This window comes from Mauremys reevesii, linkage group 7 (assembly GCF_016161935.1).
Source record: "Mauremys reevesii isolate NIE-2019 linkage group 7, ASM1616193v1, whole genome shotgun sequence".
In the NCBI taxonomy this organism is placed as follows: Eukaryota; Metazoa; Chordata; order Testudines; family Geoemydidae; genus Mauremys; species Mauremys reevesii.
The window spans coordinates 72,167,306-72,182,752 of record NC_052629.1 but is presented as its reverse complement, the minus strand read 5'-3'; the positions used below and the strand labels follow the sequence as shown (position 1 = coordinate 72,182,752).

The window sequence follows — 15,447 nt, the reverse complement described above, 5'->3', positions numbered from 1 at the left end:
CACTTCAGGCAAAACAGCCAACTGGGATTGTGGGGTAGAAGGCCTTCCCCACACTCTTCCATATTCCTCTCTGATTCTTCACATCTTGCCACCAGTTCTGCCACCCTATTAAAGTCCTTTCTCTCCTTCGCCTTCTCCCCTTCCTCCCGGGAAGGAATCTGTGTGTCTCCATTCTCTTCTAATAGCTTAAGATTCCATGTATGCCAGTAATGAGGCACTCGCTACCCTGTTGCTTCAGTGGTCCGTCTGTCCTATGCTCTACTTTCCATTCTGACTGTAGACTTGCAAAGAAAGGAAGTGCTGATTGGAACCAGCCTCTTCAAAGCAGAATCAGTGCTCTGAGAAATAAGGACTCTCAGCTCTGTTGGAGGAAGGTCTTCATTCCCCGTGCAAGACACTAGCTTCCAAAGTCTTCTAGAGCATGAGAATTCTGGGAAATCCTGCCTGCCTGCTGCTTGCACCATCAGGCCTGGTCCATGTAAACAGGAGCTTCCTTTATACCAAGCCTGTTCTTCCTGCTCAGTCGCTCAGCAATGCTACATTCCATCTAGGGCTTGTGACATTAGAGCTCTTCTATGCATGATTGTGATGTGTCAGACACTAGGATTCAGACATACTTAAATTAATTGGGTGGGAGTGGAGAAGCAAATTAAATGCCAGTATCTTAGTTTCTGCTCTTGACTGATTACTAAATAGAAGTCTCTGGGGTTTTGACAGCATTACTTTGTCTGGGTAGCAGAGCCTTTGTATGATCTCTTCTTAAGCATGGTGTAATGTTTTTCTTTCCCTCTTCCCACAGAATAACAAGTTTCCCAATCCACCTTCTTTCATTTTCATGATTGATGTGTCTTACAATGCTGTAAAGAGTGGCTTGGTGAGGCTGATCTGTGAAGAGTTGAAGTCCCTCCTGGATTACCTGCCCAGGTAACTAGCTCCTTTGTTCTGTACTGTCGCAGCCAGCAACCGCGGCAAAGCTGCCACCCCTCTATGCCTTTGCAGAGGGGACACGCCCTTTAGAATGCTTTTACTGCTGGTGAAAAGTGAAGGTTGACAGTATGCATGAGCCTGGCAAGTAGCACTGCAAGCCTCCATACGCTGGCCCAGCAGCGTGACTCAGCCCTGTCCTGAAGGGATGACGTTGAGGGTGGCCGTCTTCATGGCTTATTCAGTCTGTGCCCAACAAAGGAGCCACTTAGTACCAGTTGTGGTTACCTGTCCACTAGGAATGATGGTACAGTTACCCATTCTCTAGTCCTGGTTTGTTCTATTTGATTCAGCATACTGCAGCAGTCATGCTTTCAATGACCTCTGTGATGCAGTAAGTGTCTTTATTTTACAGGGAAGGCAACATGGAAGAGTCAGCCATTCGGGTGGGCTTTGTCACTTACAACAAAGTGTTGCACTTCTATAATGTGAAGAGCTCATTGGCACAACCGCAAATGATGGTTGTGTCGGACGTAGCTGATATGTTTGTGCCGCTGCTTGATGGCTTCCTGGTGAACGTGAACGAGTCCAGGACAGTTATTGTCAGGTAACGGGGACTGGGGTAGAAAGGTGCAGTAAATGGCTTGTCAAAGGGACCCATACTGTGTTGAAATAGGATCCAACTCTGATAATACCTAGTTGTACAATGCTTGGCTATAGTATTTGAATCTGTTTTTAGGTACGACTTAATGTTAAGTATGCCCACAATGGAGCTGGCAAAGAACAGGGAGGTGCACTGTGATTGGGGGTATCCTTATGTTGCCAGGATGCTACAACTCTAATAGTCTCTACAAAGTTTTATATGCGCCAGTTTTAGAAAATGCTAAAAGACAATAACCAGCACATGATATACTAGCAACTGATGCACACCTTGGAATACAGCTGTACTTCACTTCATTGTCGGAGTTGTCTGAGCTTGCTCCACTAGAACTGTGACTGAACTGACAGGAGGCTACAAAATGGGACCTTAAGAGAGAGGCTTCTTTAGAGAAGAATCTGTTAGACTGTCACTGAGAGCAGGAGATCATAACAGAGTTCACAAAGTCAGTTTATCTGAGGTTACTACTTAGTAGCTGAGAGTTGAGGTGACTGCTGACTAAATTGATTCTGTGGGGAAAAACGAGTGAGTGGCTTACATAAAACTAATAAGCCTATTAAGCTTTGAGTGTTTGACAGGGGATGTTTGGCTGGACTGAGTGAGACTGGGACTTATTCTTATTACCCAGAAATTTAGAAAGCAGCGCAGTGAAGCAACTGAAGGGGAATGAACAGAAGAACAGTAGAACTTTTAAGTTAGAAACTAGAGTTTGCTCACTGTCTTGCCTGTGATGTTCCTGAGGGTCAAAGAATAGGAAGCTCAGATCATAACTTCAAAGGAGAAGAGGAAGTTATTAGAAGAAGCATTAGTTGGGGCCTTAGAATGTGCACTTGAGTAGACAAATGCAGGCAGAGGAAGTGGATGGAGAGATGACTAAAGATCAGTTTTAAGAAACTCAATAGCATGCAGGTTAGAGAAGGATTAGTCATGTTAATAATCACTATTTACAACGCACGTCAGTCCCAAAGGTCACCAGCTATGGATTTAGAAGGTGACCTTTGAATCCCTTTTGGTGTTCTCCTTTTTCCTCTTTCCTGGCAGTTTGCTGGACCAGATCCCGGAAATGTTTGCGGACACAAGAGAAACAGAAACTGTCTTTGCCCCAGTGATTCAGGCAGGAATGGAGGCACTGAAGGTTTGTTGACATGCTGTTGTAGGGAGTTGGTTCATTCTGTTAAAGGTTTTGTTTTTATAGCGGAAGAACCTCTGCTTAGATCTAAGAGCAATAAATGAGGTGGTTGTTCTCCTCAGGTGTGTATGCAATCGGTAGGGAATGCTTAACCCATCATTGAAATGCAGCCACCTGTGTGGTTCAAGTTAGCAGCTCTAACCTGCTCAATTAATTGTTTAGGATAGAAAGTGAAGACTACCCTATGCAACTGAAACTGCACAGGACTTAAACTGTAGTTTAGAATAATTTCCTGAGATGAAATTTGGTCAGGCCCCTGGGGTTGATATGCACATTGTTACAAAAAGTGCCATGGGGACTTGGAAATGGTTTAGGACCTTGGTTTTATGTCTCCTCTGAAAGATTGCTCTCACAGTTGCTTTAGTTCTGATTCAGAGAGGACACTACCACTGATTTGCCAACATCACTTTTGCAAAGCTCCTAGACCATTTCTAAAGATTTCCCATCCCAATACCTGACCCAGCTCAAACCTGTATGTGTTGATCCATTGGCTAATCCTGTGAGAATTTCCTAGAAAACACTGCTGATACCTGTTCATGAGAATTGTTATCCATATTCACTTACACTGAGAGGAAAAGCAAAGACAAACCATTCGGTATCCCACTCGTGAGGTATCTAAGGACTGGGGGATTTACCTGCTGGCAGTTCAACCATTAAAAAGATACCTCAAGCATGGGATAGTGTTTTAAAATAATAAGCTGAGGAAGCTGTTTCCAAAAGCCGCTGCATTCCCTATAACTGTACTTCTGTTTCACCCACAAAACATGGGAGCTATTAATCTCATACAGGTAGGCTCATCAACTATTTGGTCACATCAGTGAAGGATTAAGTACCTAACTAGTATAAAGGAACCAGTGATAATATAGGCATTTAATGTAGTCTCAGAGATATTCTTCTTGAAAAATCCACTGTCCCTCATCAGCTCTTTCTCACCTAAGCAATTTCATCCCCTCCCCTGTAGGCAGCAGAGTGTGCTGGCAAGCTCTTCATCTTTCACACCTCACTGCCCATTGCAGAGGCCCCAGGGAAGCTGAAGAACAGAGATGACAGGAAGCTCATCAACACAGATAAGGAAAAGGTAACAATTTGATGTGCTGCTTAGAAGAGAGTTTCTATTGCTCTGGGGTAACCTAGAAGGAATCATAGACTCATAGAATCTCAGGGTTGGAAGGGATCTCAGGAGGTCATCTAGTCCAACCCCCTGCTCAAAGCAGGACCAAACCCAACTAAATCATCCCAGCCAGGGCTTTGTCAAGCCTGACCTTAAAAACCTCTAAGGAAGGAGATTCCACCACCTCCCTAGGTAACCCATTCCAGTTCTTCACCACCCTACTAGTGGAAAAAGTTTTTCCTAATGTCCAACCTAAACCTCCCCCTCTGCAACTTGAGACCATTACTCCTTGTTCTGTCATCTTTTACCACTGAGAACAGTCTAGATCCATCCTCTTTGGAACCCCCTTTCAGGTAGTTGAAAGCAGCTATCAAATCCCCCCTCATTCTTCTCTTCTGCAGGCTAAACAATCCCAGTTCCCTCAGCCTCTCCTCATAAGTCATGTGTTCCAGCCCCCTAATCATTTTTGTTGCCCTCCGCTGGACTCTCTCTCCAATTTATCCACATCCTTCTTGTAGTGTGGGGCCCAAAACTGGACACAGTACTCCAGATGAGGCCTCACCAGTGCTGAATAGAGAGGAATGATCACATCCCTCGATCTGCTGGAAATGCCCCTACTTATACAACCCAAAATGTCATTAGCCTTCTTGGCAACAAGGGCACACTGTTGACTCATGTTCAGCTTTTCGTCCACCGTAACCCCTAGGTCCTTTTCTGCAGAACTGCTGCCCAGCCATTCGGTCCCTAGTCTGTAGCAGTGCATGGGATTCTTCCGTCCTAAGTGCAGGACTCTGCACTTGTCCTTGTTGAACCTCATCATATTTCTTTTGGCCCAATCCTCTAATTTGTTTAGGTCCCTCTGTATCCTATCCCTACCCTCCAGCGTATCAACCACTCCTCCCAGTTTAGTGTCATCTGCAAACTTGCTAAGGGTGCAGTCCACACCATCCTCCAGATCGTTAATGAAGATATTAAATAAAACCGACCCTTGGGGCACCCCATTTGATACCAGCTGCCAACTAGACATGGAACCATTGATCACTACCCGTTGAGCCCAACCATCTGGCCAGTTTTCTATCCACCTTACCGTCCATTCATCCAGCCCATACTTCTTTAACTTGCTGGCAAGAATACTGTGGGAGACTGTATCAAAAGCTTTGCTAAAGTCCAGGAATAGCACATCCACTGCTTTCCCCTCATCCACAGAGCCGGTTATCTCATCATAGAAGGCAATTAGGTTAGTCAGGCATGACTTGCCCTTGGTGAATCCATGCTGACTGTTCCTGATCACTTTCCCCTCCTTTAAGTGGTTCAGAATTGATTCCTTGAGGACCTGTTCCATGATTTTTCCAGGGACTGAGGTGAGACTGACTGGCCTGTAGTTCCCTGGATCTTCCTTCTTCCCTTTTTTAAAGATGGGCACTACATTAGCCTTTTTCCAGTCATCCGGGATCTTCCCCGATCGCCATGATTTTTCAAAGATAATGGCCAATGGCTCTGCAATCTCATCGGCCAACTCCTTTAGCACCCTCAGATGCAGTGCATCCGGCCCCATGGACTTGTGCTCGTCCAGCTTTTCTAAATAGTCCCGAACTACTTCTTTCCCCACAGAGAGCTGGTCACCTCCTCCCCATACCGTGCTGCAGAGTGCAGCTGTCTGGGAGCTGACCTTGTCTGTGAAGACAGAGGCAAAAAAAGCGTTGAGTACACTAGCTTTCTCAACATCCTCTGGCACTAGGTTCCCTCCCTCATTCAGCAAGGGGCCCACACTTTCCTTGACTTTCTTCTTGTTGCTAACATATCTGAAGAAACCCTTCTTGTTATTCCTAACATCTCTGGCTAGCTGCAACTCCAAGCATGATTTGGCCTTCCTAATTTCACTCCTGCATGCCTGAGCAATACTTTTATACTCCTCCCTGGTTATTTGTCCAATCTTCCACTTCTTGTAAGCTGTTTTTTTGTGTTTAAGACAAGCAAGGATTTCACTGTTGAGCCAAGCTGGTCGCCTGCCATATTTACTTTTCTTCCTACACATCGGGATGGTTTGTTCCTGCAACCTCAATAAGGTTTCTTTAAAATACAGCCAGCTTCCCTCGACTCCTTTCCCCGTCATGTTATTCTCCCAGGGGACCTTGCCCATCAGTTCCCTGAGGGAGTCGAAGTCTGCTTTTCTGAAGTCCAGGGTCTCTGTTCTACTGCTCTCCTTTCTTCCTTGTGTCAGGATCCTGAACTCGACCATCTCATGGTCACTGCCTCCCAGGTTCCCATCCACTTTTGCTTCCCCTACTAACTCTTCTCTGTTTGTGAGCAGCAGGTCAAGAAAAGCTCTGCCCCTAGTTGGTTCCTCCAGCACTTGCACCAGGAAATTGTCCCCTACACTTTCCAGAAACTTCCTGGATTGCCTGTGCACTGCTGTATTGCTCTCCCAGCAGATATCGGGGTGATTAAAGTCACCCATGAGAACCAGGGCCTGTGATCTAGCAACTTCTGTTAGTTGCTGGAAGAAAGCCTCGTCCACCTCATCCCCCTGGTCTGGTGGTCTGTAGCAGACTCCCACCACGACATTAACCTTGTTGTTCATACTTCTAAATTTAATCCAGAGACTCTCAGGTTTTTCTGCAGTTTCATACTGGAGCTCTGAGCAGTCATACTGCTCTCTTACATACAATGCAACTCCCCCACCTTTTCTGCCCTGCCTGTCCTTCCTGAACAGTTTATATCCATCCATGACAGTACTCCAATCATGTGAGTTATCCCACCAAGTCTCAGTTATTCCAATTACATCATAATTCCTTGACTGTGCCAGGACTTCTAGTTCTCCCTGTTTGTTCCCCAGGCTTCTTGGATTTGTGTATAGGCACTTAAGATAACTCACTGATTGTCCCGCTTTCTCGGTCTGAGACAGGAGTCCTCCCCTCTTGCAGTTTCCTGCTTGTGCTTCCTCCCGGAATCCCACTTCCCCACTTACCTCAGGGCTTTGGTCTCCTTCCCCCGGTGAACCTAGTTTAAAGCCCTCCTCACTAGGTTAGCCAGCCTGCTTGCAAAGATGCTCTTCCCTCTCTTTGTGAGGTGGAGCCCGTCTCTGCCTAGCAATCCTTCTTCTTGGAAGACCATCCCATGGTCAAAGAATCAAGAAGAGATGTAAAGTCTCCATAGCAGCTAACTGAAAATCTTCTATGTAATGGCTATTCCCCTTGGGTTGCCATATGGAACTGAGTATGTGTTAACTATAAGGACAGAAAATGCTTCTGTGTCGGGGACAAGAGGGACCCAAGGAGGGGGGAGAATAATTGTATAACTAAAAAGTTCTGCACCATCATTGTAGAAGGTTTACACCTAGTACCTATTTAATCCTAGGTGGGAAGGTGCCTCGTATACCTTAATGCACTGAAAAAGTATGTATGTTGTCTGTAGCAGTTACATTGGTCTCATGTTCCCTTTTTTTCCACTCTCTTTCAATCTCTGTACTCCATCTGTCCTCCCTAGACTTTGTTTCAGCCTCAGACAAGCTTCTACAGCAACTTGGCCAAGGACTGTGTGGCCCAGGGCTGCTGTGTAGATCTGTTCCTTTTTCCAAACCAATATTTGGATGTGGCAACACTGGGGGTGGTTCCTTACCAGACAGGTGGCACCATTTATAAGTACGCCTATTTCCAGGTAAGTGCTTTCTTGGGTCAGGCTAGCACCTGTTCTATACAGGTGAAAAAAAACATCACTTAGTTGCCTGTCTTCTTTCATGGGATATGGGCCATTAGTGAGGATCTTGGTTTGTACTTGAAACTCAAGATTATAACTTACGTGGTTTTGTTTGCTTTATATTTCTGACTTATTTGTACCAAGGGCAAAAATGAACCTGTGCTCTATAGTTTCTTAACAATAAGAAAAGGCTAATAAAAAGTGAAGAACATTATCAGCCCTATAACAGTCATCCCAATGTATTGCCTACAGGGCAGAATCTCCCAGCAGTGCTGGCTGCATAGAGACACTTAGCATTCCAACTTGGGCTAGTTCAGGTATCTTCCTTAAATTACCAGATGGAGAAAGCTTTGCTTTTAAGTTAAAACATCAGAATGCTCTGCAGTTAAGATGAGTGGTGAAGTTTCTGCATTGTGAAAATGTACGTCTAAGGCTTACTTACGAGGTTAAATTAAGCTTCATTCATAATAGATGTTCATTCCAAATGGATATAATGTTTGTGGCAGAGATGGGGAGAATCTGGAAGGCAAACTGCACAGGAGGTATAGGGAACAAGTTCATATTCTTCAGGCAGCTCTTAAGGAAGAGGGAAACTGCAAAGGGTTTTGGCAGGTCTCCAAATAGACACTTAATGGCTTCTTTTGTCAAGATGAGCTGGATCAAGTGTTGTGCTCTGAAATGAGTGTTGTATAGAATGTCTCAGGCTTCACATCATGAAACTTGTCTATAGTTGGGCCTAAATCTGCCATGTCCTGAAAATCTCATATTACATTATATCAGGGATTCAACATTTCAGAAACTGACTGTAACCCTCTATATGTGGTGTACAGTGGCCAGAGATTTCTATTTCCATCACAGCGGATTGCAGAAACTCTTAGTCAGAGGGTACGTCTACACTACGGGATTATTCCGAATTTACATAAACCGGTTTAGCAAAACAGATTGTATAAAATCGAGTGCGCGCGGCCACACTAAACACATTAAATCGGTGGTGTGCATCCACGGTCCGAGGCTAGCGTCAATTTCTGGAGCGTTGCACTGTGGGTAGCTATTCCGTAGCTATCCCATAGTTCCCGCAGCCTCCCCCGCCCCTTGGAATTTCCGGGTTGAGATGCCAGTGCCTGATGGGGCAAAAACCATTGTCGCGGGTGGTTCTGGGTAAATGTCGTCAGTCACTCCTTCCTCTGGGAAAGCAACAGCAGACAAGCATTTCGCGCCTTTTTTTCCCTGGATTGCCCTGGCAGATGCCATAGCATGGCAATCATGGAGCCTGTTTTGCCTTTTGTGACTGTCACCGTATGTGTACTGGATGCCGCTGACAGAGGCGATTCAGCAGCGCTACACAGCAGCATGCTTTTGCTTTTGCATGACAGCAGAGATGGTTACCAGCCATACTGTACCATCTACCATACCATAAATTGGTAATAAGATGATCATGGTTACCAGTCCTTTTGCACTGCACCATTTGCTGCTGTCATAAGTGCCCCTGGCTGAGATCAGCCAGGGGTGCAAAAGCCAAAATTGGGAATGACTCCGAGTCAATCCCTCCTTTTTGGTATCTAAAAATAGAATCAGTCCTGCCTAGAATATGGGCAAGTGTACTAGAGAACCACTGTATCATAGAACCAGAGAGCACAGCTGCTCTGTGTCAGATCCTGCAGAAATTATGAGCTGTATGCTATTCACAGGGGGTGCTCCTGCAACAACCCCACCTGTTGATTCCGTTCTTCCCCCAGCCTTCCTGGGCTACCGTAGCATTGTCCCCCTACTTGTGTGATGAAGTAATAAAGAATGCAGGAATAAGACACAGTGACTTGTTAGTGAGAAATGAGTGGAAGGCAGCCTCCAGCTGCTATGATAGTCCAGACAGGACATTAAGCAGTGTGGAGGAGAGGAGCCCAGCATCCCGCTGCTAGTCCAGGGGCAATTGAATCTTTTCTTTACACATGAAGGGTGGGGGCTGATGGAGCTCAGCCCCCTGTTGCTATGATGAAGACAGTTACCAGCCATACTGCACCATCTACCAGGAAAAATTAGGAGCAGGCACCCTTGATCGACCTAACTGATGCTAGTCGGCATGGTTACCAGTCCTTTTGCACTGCCCCATGTGCCAATAGGCTGATGATGACGATGGATATCAGCCATATTGTACCATCAGCCACCCATGGCGGGGGGGGAGCAAGGATGTTGGTGTTGAATGCTGCAGCATCGCGTCTATCTGCAGCATTCAGTAAAGATAGGGTGACATGTAAGAGAGTCAAGAGAGGATTGTTTTCCCTTTCACTTCTGGGGGTGGGTGGGGGGGTGCGTAAATTGCCGAGCTATGCCCTGACCCACTGCGGACACTGTGTTTGACCCTAGAAGCATTTGGAGCTCAGCCAAGAATGCAAATGCTTTTCGGAGACTGCAGGAATTGTGGGATAGCTTGAGTCCTCCAGTCCATGAGCGTCCATTTGATTCTTTGGCTTTCCGTTACGCTTGTCACGCAGCAGTGCGCTGAGTCCCTGCTATGGCGTCTGGAGATTTTTTTTAAATGATTTTGAATTTCGTCTTCTGTAACGGAGCGCTGATAGAACAGATTTGCCTGCCCTTACAGCAATCACATCCGCATGGTCCATGCTGGAGCTCTTTCTTTAATTTGATTTTTAACTGCATCGCCACACGTGCTGATCGGAGCTCCACGCTGGGCAAACAGGAAATATTCAAAAGTTTGCGGGGCTTTTCCTGTCTACCTGGCCACTGCATCCGAGTTCAGATTGCTGTCCAGAGCGGTCAGTGGTGCACTGTGGGATACCACCCGGAGGCCAATACCGTCGATCTGCGGCCACACTAACCCTAATCCGATATGGTAATTCCGATACTAGCGCTACTCCTCTCGTTAGGGAGGAGTACAGAAATCGATTTAAAGAGCCCTTTTTATCGATATAAAGGGCCTCTCAGTGTGGACGGGTGTGGCGTTAAATCGGTTTTACGCTCCTAAAACCGGTTTAAACGCTTAGTGTAGACCAGGCCAGAGTTCTGCTCCTCTCATCTTGTGTAGATATTCCCAGTGGCGTTCTGTGGTAAAGGTTGTCTGAATCCCTCTCACTAGCAGTCATTGGTGCAATGGTCACCAGTAGTTTGTATGGAGTGGGGTTCCCTACCCACATTTTGAAATAATATGGATATAGACTAGGATTTTTAACATGCTAGTTTGGTATTTTTTACTCACTAGAAAGCTTTGAAAGAAGTGGTGTGTCAGTCCTGACTTGGAGCTTTGTGTTCTAGCTGGAGACAGACCAAGAGCGGTTCCTGAATGACTTGCGCAAAGATGTCCAAAAGGAAGTGGGATTTGATGCTGTGATGAGGGTGCGCACAAGCACGGGTGGGTATTTGCACTGTCTAGACTTAATAAATTGGCCAGTAAACATGTAGGGAGTGGGAAGGGTCATAAACACACAAAGCCTGGAACATACCGAGGTTAGGCTGTGGACTCTGCCCTTGTAAAGCTCTACAATCCATGGGATTATGGCAAAACTGAATGAAAAGCTGAAGCAAGAGATCTCAAGGTAACTTAGTGTCCCTGATAGACAAGGTTGCCGCACCTTCCCAAATGCTGCCTGCTAGACTACTCCGCTATAAAATGTGGCTTGTTCACCTTTGAGTGTCCTTTTTTTCCTTTCAGGTATTCGAGCAACGGACTTCTTTGGAGCTTTCTACATGAGCAACACGACGGATGTGGAGCTGGCGGGTCTGGACTGTGATAAAACCATCACAGTGGAATTCAGACATGATGACAAACTGAGTGAAGATAGTGGGGCGCTTCTTCAGGTGAGGCAGAAGACAGGGAAGGGAGTGGGTGAGAACTTTCAAACTAAAAAATGTGCTGGCATGCTACTAAACCTTCTCCAGATGGAGATACAGGAGATCTTTGGAGTGACAGCATCCACCTGTGTAACTTGCTACAAGCTGTGTAACTTGGAATTAAAATCACTTTCTCAGCTGTTCATACACTGGGCTATATGTCTGCATTGCTGAGGGGCTCTGCTAGACTTGACTGAGGTGCCCTCCAGTTTCAATGCTGATGGCCTATTGAAAGAACAAATCTTCCATCCTCCCTCATTGGCTCATGGTGAAACTTTCACAAGCAGTTCCTTGCCTCTTTGCCCAAGCCACACAGCTAGCTGTTTCTCTTGGGTCTTTCGCCCATTCTACCTCCTCTTCAAAGCCCTCCGGGCAATACATTTTCCAAGACTCTCTAAGCCAGTCTTCCCTACAGAGAGATTTCCCCCAATATGTGGAACTATAAAGAAGCTCAGTCTTTCTGTTTATTGCCTCTTATCCCCTATTCTTTGTCTATATGCTCTTGGCTTTGATTGTAAATCCTTTAAAACTAGGATACTATCATCTTAATTGTCTGTCCAGCTATCCAAGCCTTGTTTGGAATAGTGGAAGTTCACACATGGGAGGGACTTGATAGTGTTAAGTGCCTTCTAATGCACCATATGAAAGCTTTTATATAGGAAGGAAGAGGCACAGTGGTTGGTTGAAAAACCACTAGCTCTTCAACAAAAGGAACGATGGACAGTTAGTTCTGGGGTACAGCAGGCCAAACCCTAAATCACCTCCCCTTTCTCAGGCTCAGGTAGCTAACCTGAGGTTACACTCTAGATCAAAGGGTCGGATGTTAACAAAATGGGATGTGCTGATTTGCTTACTGTAGCAGGACTGTTCTATTTAACTGTTCTGTCATTCTGTACGTCTCTTTTATAGTGTGCTCTGTTGTACACAAACTGTGCAGGACAGCGACGACTCCGCATTCACAACCTCTCCCTGAACTGTTGCACGCAACTTGCTGACCTCTACCGGAATTGCGAGACAGACACACTCATCAACTTCTTGGCTAAGTTTGGTAAGAGACTGTCTTGGAGAGAGTGCTAGTCTTACGGGACCCCCACAACGAGCCGGTTCTGAGAGCGTGTGGGGTCGGGCAATGCTACGCCCGGCTCATGAGACAGCTCATGGTGTCCGACACCATCAGGTGGTCCAGAGACATTTATACCGAACACATCACCGGACACCGCCAATACCACACTGAGTAATTGAGACAGCCGACCAGGGAAATAACCCACTTCCTTCCCTGAGGGACCAACGGACGCATCCCACCCATGTACCTGTCCGCTCCACCGATACTGACTTGGACTCCTTATTCATCCCATGGGTGGCGAACCTGAGCCCAGTTATTCACTGACACTTTAAAAACCCTTGCACCCCAATCTGGGTCTATGCCGGTTATGCGATATGTATATATCTTTTCATCCTTGCAAACGATATCTGTAACCCCCCAAAACCCAAGCCTGACCTCAGATGTACAGTACCTTCCCTCTCAACCTGTGTATATTTCATTTTAAACGTTTACTTTATAGTTCTCTTTCACAGCTAGTGGCACTTGTTTTTTTTACCTTCTTGCACGAAAGACTTGGGCAGGTGGTCATTGGAGTTTTCAAATCCTTGTGCTCCTACAGTCTTTTCCCTCCCACAGACAGCTGTGATCATAGTACTCTTTGTCTGGACTGAGGGCAGACAGAAGGCACAGCCTTGCTGCCTGTTGAGTCAGATGCCAATACTGGTCGGTGGGCTGGCTGAACAGAAGGAGGCATGTGTATGTGTGTAGCTATTGCCACCTGCATATGTCCACTCCTGGAACCAAAGTGCTTTTCCCCCTTTAATGTTCCTGAGTTCCTCTGCTCCAGGCATGGAAAAACATGAAGTTGCTCCCACACCCAGGTCACAGTAGTTAAACCGATGAACATCCTCATAGTGCCAAAACAGTATGTATTAAAAGTATACAAATTAAATAGGGTTTGGGGCACTGCAGAAGCCATCTGTGCTCTCCTCTCCAAGAGGAAGAGAGGGTCACTTGCATTCCACAGTGACCTCTGCTGTCCCCTTAGGGAATGGCATTGCCAGGCTCTACAAGGAGTCTCACCAGTTGTCCTTGCCCAGAAGTGTGGCTGGCCGTGCTGCAGGGCCTTGAAGGTGTGTGTGGGGAGATGTTTGAGTTTCTGGTAGGAATGTGTAGACTTTTTCCCACAAAGTTAGAAAATGAAGTATAACTAATTCTATAATGTAAACCATCTGAGGTTGCTCTAGGTTTCTACGCATGGCTACAGTAAAGATTTTAGACCATTTTATAAGTTAAATGTTGTCATTAATAATGATTTAACATCCCTACTGATTTTTTTTTTTCATGCCTTCCTGTGCAGCGTATCGTGGGGTTCTGAATAATCCAGTCAAGACAGTGCGAGACACGCTGATCAACCAGTGCGCACAGATTCTGGCATGTTATCGAAAAAACTGTGCTAGCCCCTCTTCTGCTGGCCAGGTGATTGCTTGTGGTTTAGTTTGGATGGCAGCTTTTGGAGGTTCAATTTGAGGCGGGAACTCCTCCCATCCCATTTAATCTGGGTGGAGTGCTTTACTTAGCAGCTGGGGGCAGAAATATAACCAGATAGCTTGGAAGAGAAGCTCTGTTCAGAGCGACTTCTCAGGTAGACTTTCCTGACATTGAGGCACACCAGTCACCACCTCCTCAGGAGAAACGTATAATATCTCAAGCCCTGTGATTCTTAGCAGCCGGTACCTTACATGATACTTGATTTCTTAAATAGAGGCCTCCATAGCAGGGAATCCCATTCCTTAGATACTAGGTTTCTTTGAATGGCATAACACTTCAGTATGTTAGTTTAATCATGGATCTTTTAAATGTTTTGTGTGGAGCCTCTTCAGATTTATTCCAGTGTTGGGCAAGCTTCCTTTGTATGGCTCTGCTACTACAGTATTTCTCAAGCACTGTTATGATGTAAGAGAACCACAGGGTGGGTGTCAGAATCTTAGCATCAGACATCTTAAAGAACTAAGGATGCCATAATGATCCAAAGAGTTTTCCTGTCTGAATGAACTACACAATGTGAAAACTAATAGGCTCTAGAATTCTAAGGAATTGTAACTGTGATCCATTGCGATTTCCTTTCTAAGTTTCCCTCTCTTTTTTTTTTTGGTGGTCATTGAAATTACCTACTGTCTCATTCAGTGAGATGGCTGATTAACTTCTATCTCTTTATTCCCCATCTTGCCATTTGTAGCTGATCCTCCCTGAATGCATGAAGTTGCTTCCTGTGTACTTGAACTGTGTGTTGAAGAGTGATGTCCTGCAGCCTGGGGCAGAAGTCACCACTGATGACCGCGCCTACATCCGCCAGTTAGTCAGCTCCATGGATGTAGCAGAAACAAACGTTTTCTTTTACCCCAGGCTTTTGCCTCTGGTAAGTTCTTCTGTTCTGAGTACATTCAAGCCTTGTTACACGCCACGAGTAGTCTTCATTCCAGAGACTCCACCTCCTCTCCTCTCCTCCCGCCCCCCCCCCCCCCGCCCCAGAAGAATAACATTTCCTTGTGAGATGTAAGAGCTCTGTGGGAGAGGAGTTGAGATGTGCCATCCAGCAGGTGCCTTTTTAATACCATAAATTTTGTTTATTACCACACACAACTGGATTTGACAAGGTTTTTAATCCTCCTCCTACCCGGTGGGAATGGGTGAGCGGGGTCCTATGTGCTCTTTTGCAGCCTGGAAAATCCTCTTGCTGCATCCTTGTAATCCTACATGACAACCACAATCCTTCCAACCTAGGAGGACGGATTGGGATTTTTCTGACGCTGCTCCTTAATTAAATGGGAAGCCCCCTGGAGTAACACTAGCTGCAGAATGCACTCCCACCCCAGGGGTCAGTATTGGGATTGCGGAGTTTTGCTGCTAGGCCATGAGGCCCATCTGGTCTCATTAGCAGTAAATCGTCTCTAGTCTGTTTCACACCATACTCAGTAGGAAAG

At 45.9% G+C, this 15,447-nt stretch overlaps 1 protein-coding gene across 4 annotated transcripts in view; it reads left to right on the top strand.

Annotated features, from left to right (window-relative positions):
* SEC24C (SEC24 homolog C, COPII coat complex component) overlaps positions 1–15,447 on the top strand; it is a 73,331-nt gene that overhangs the window by 49,576 nt on the left and 8,308 nt on the right. For all 4 annotated transcript variants that reach the window (XM_039547925.1, XM_039547924.1, XM_039547927.1 and 1 more), the window contains 10 exons: positions 800–924; positions 1,340–1,531; positions 2,624–2,717; positions 3,733–3,849; positions 7,369–7,539; positions 10,846–10,942; positions 11,243–11,388; positions 12,331–12,469; positions 13,824–13,942; positions 14,703–14,882. In XM_039547925.1, the coding sequence (XP_039403859.1) occupies positions 800–924; positions 1,340–1,531; positions 2,624–2,717; positions 3,733–3,849; positions 7,369–7,539; positions 10,846–10,942; positions 11,243–11,388; positions 12,331–12,469; positions 13,824–13,942; positions 14,703–14,882 (1,380 nt within the window). The remainder of the gene's footprint in view (positions 1–799; positions 925–1,339; positions 1,532–2,623; positions 2,718–3,732; positions 3,850–7,368; positions 7,540–10,845; positions 10,943–11,242; positions 11,389–12,330; positions 12,470–13,823; positions 13,943–14,702; positions 14,883–15,447) is intronic.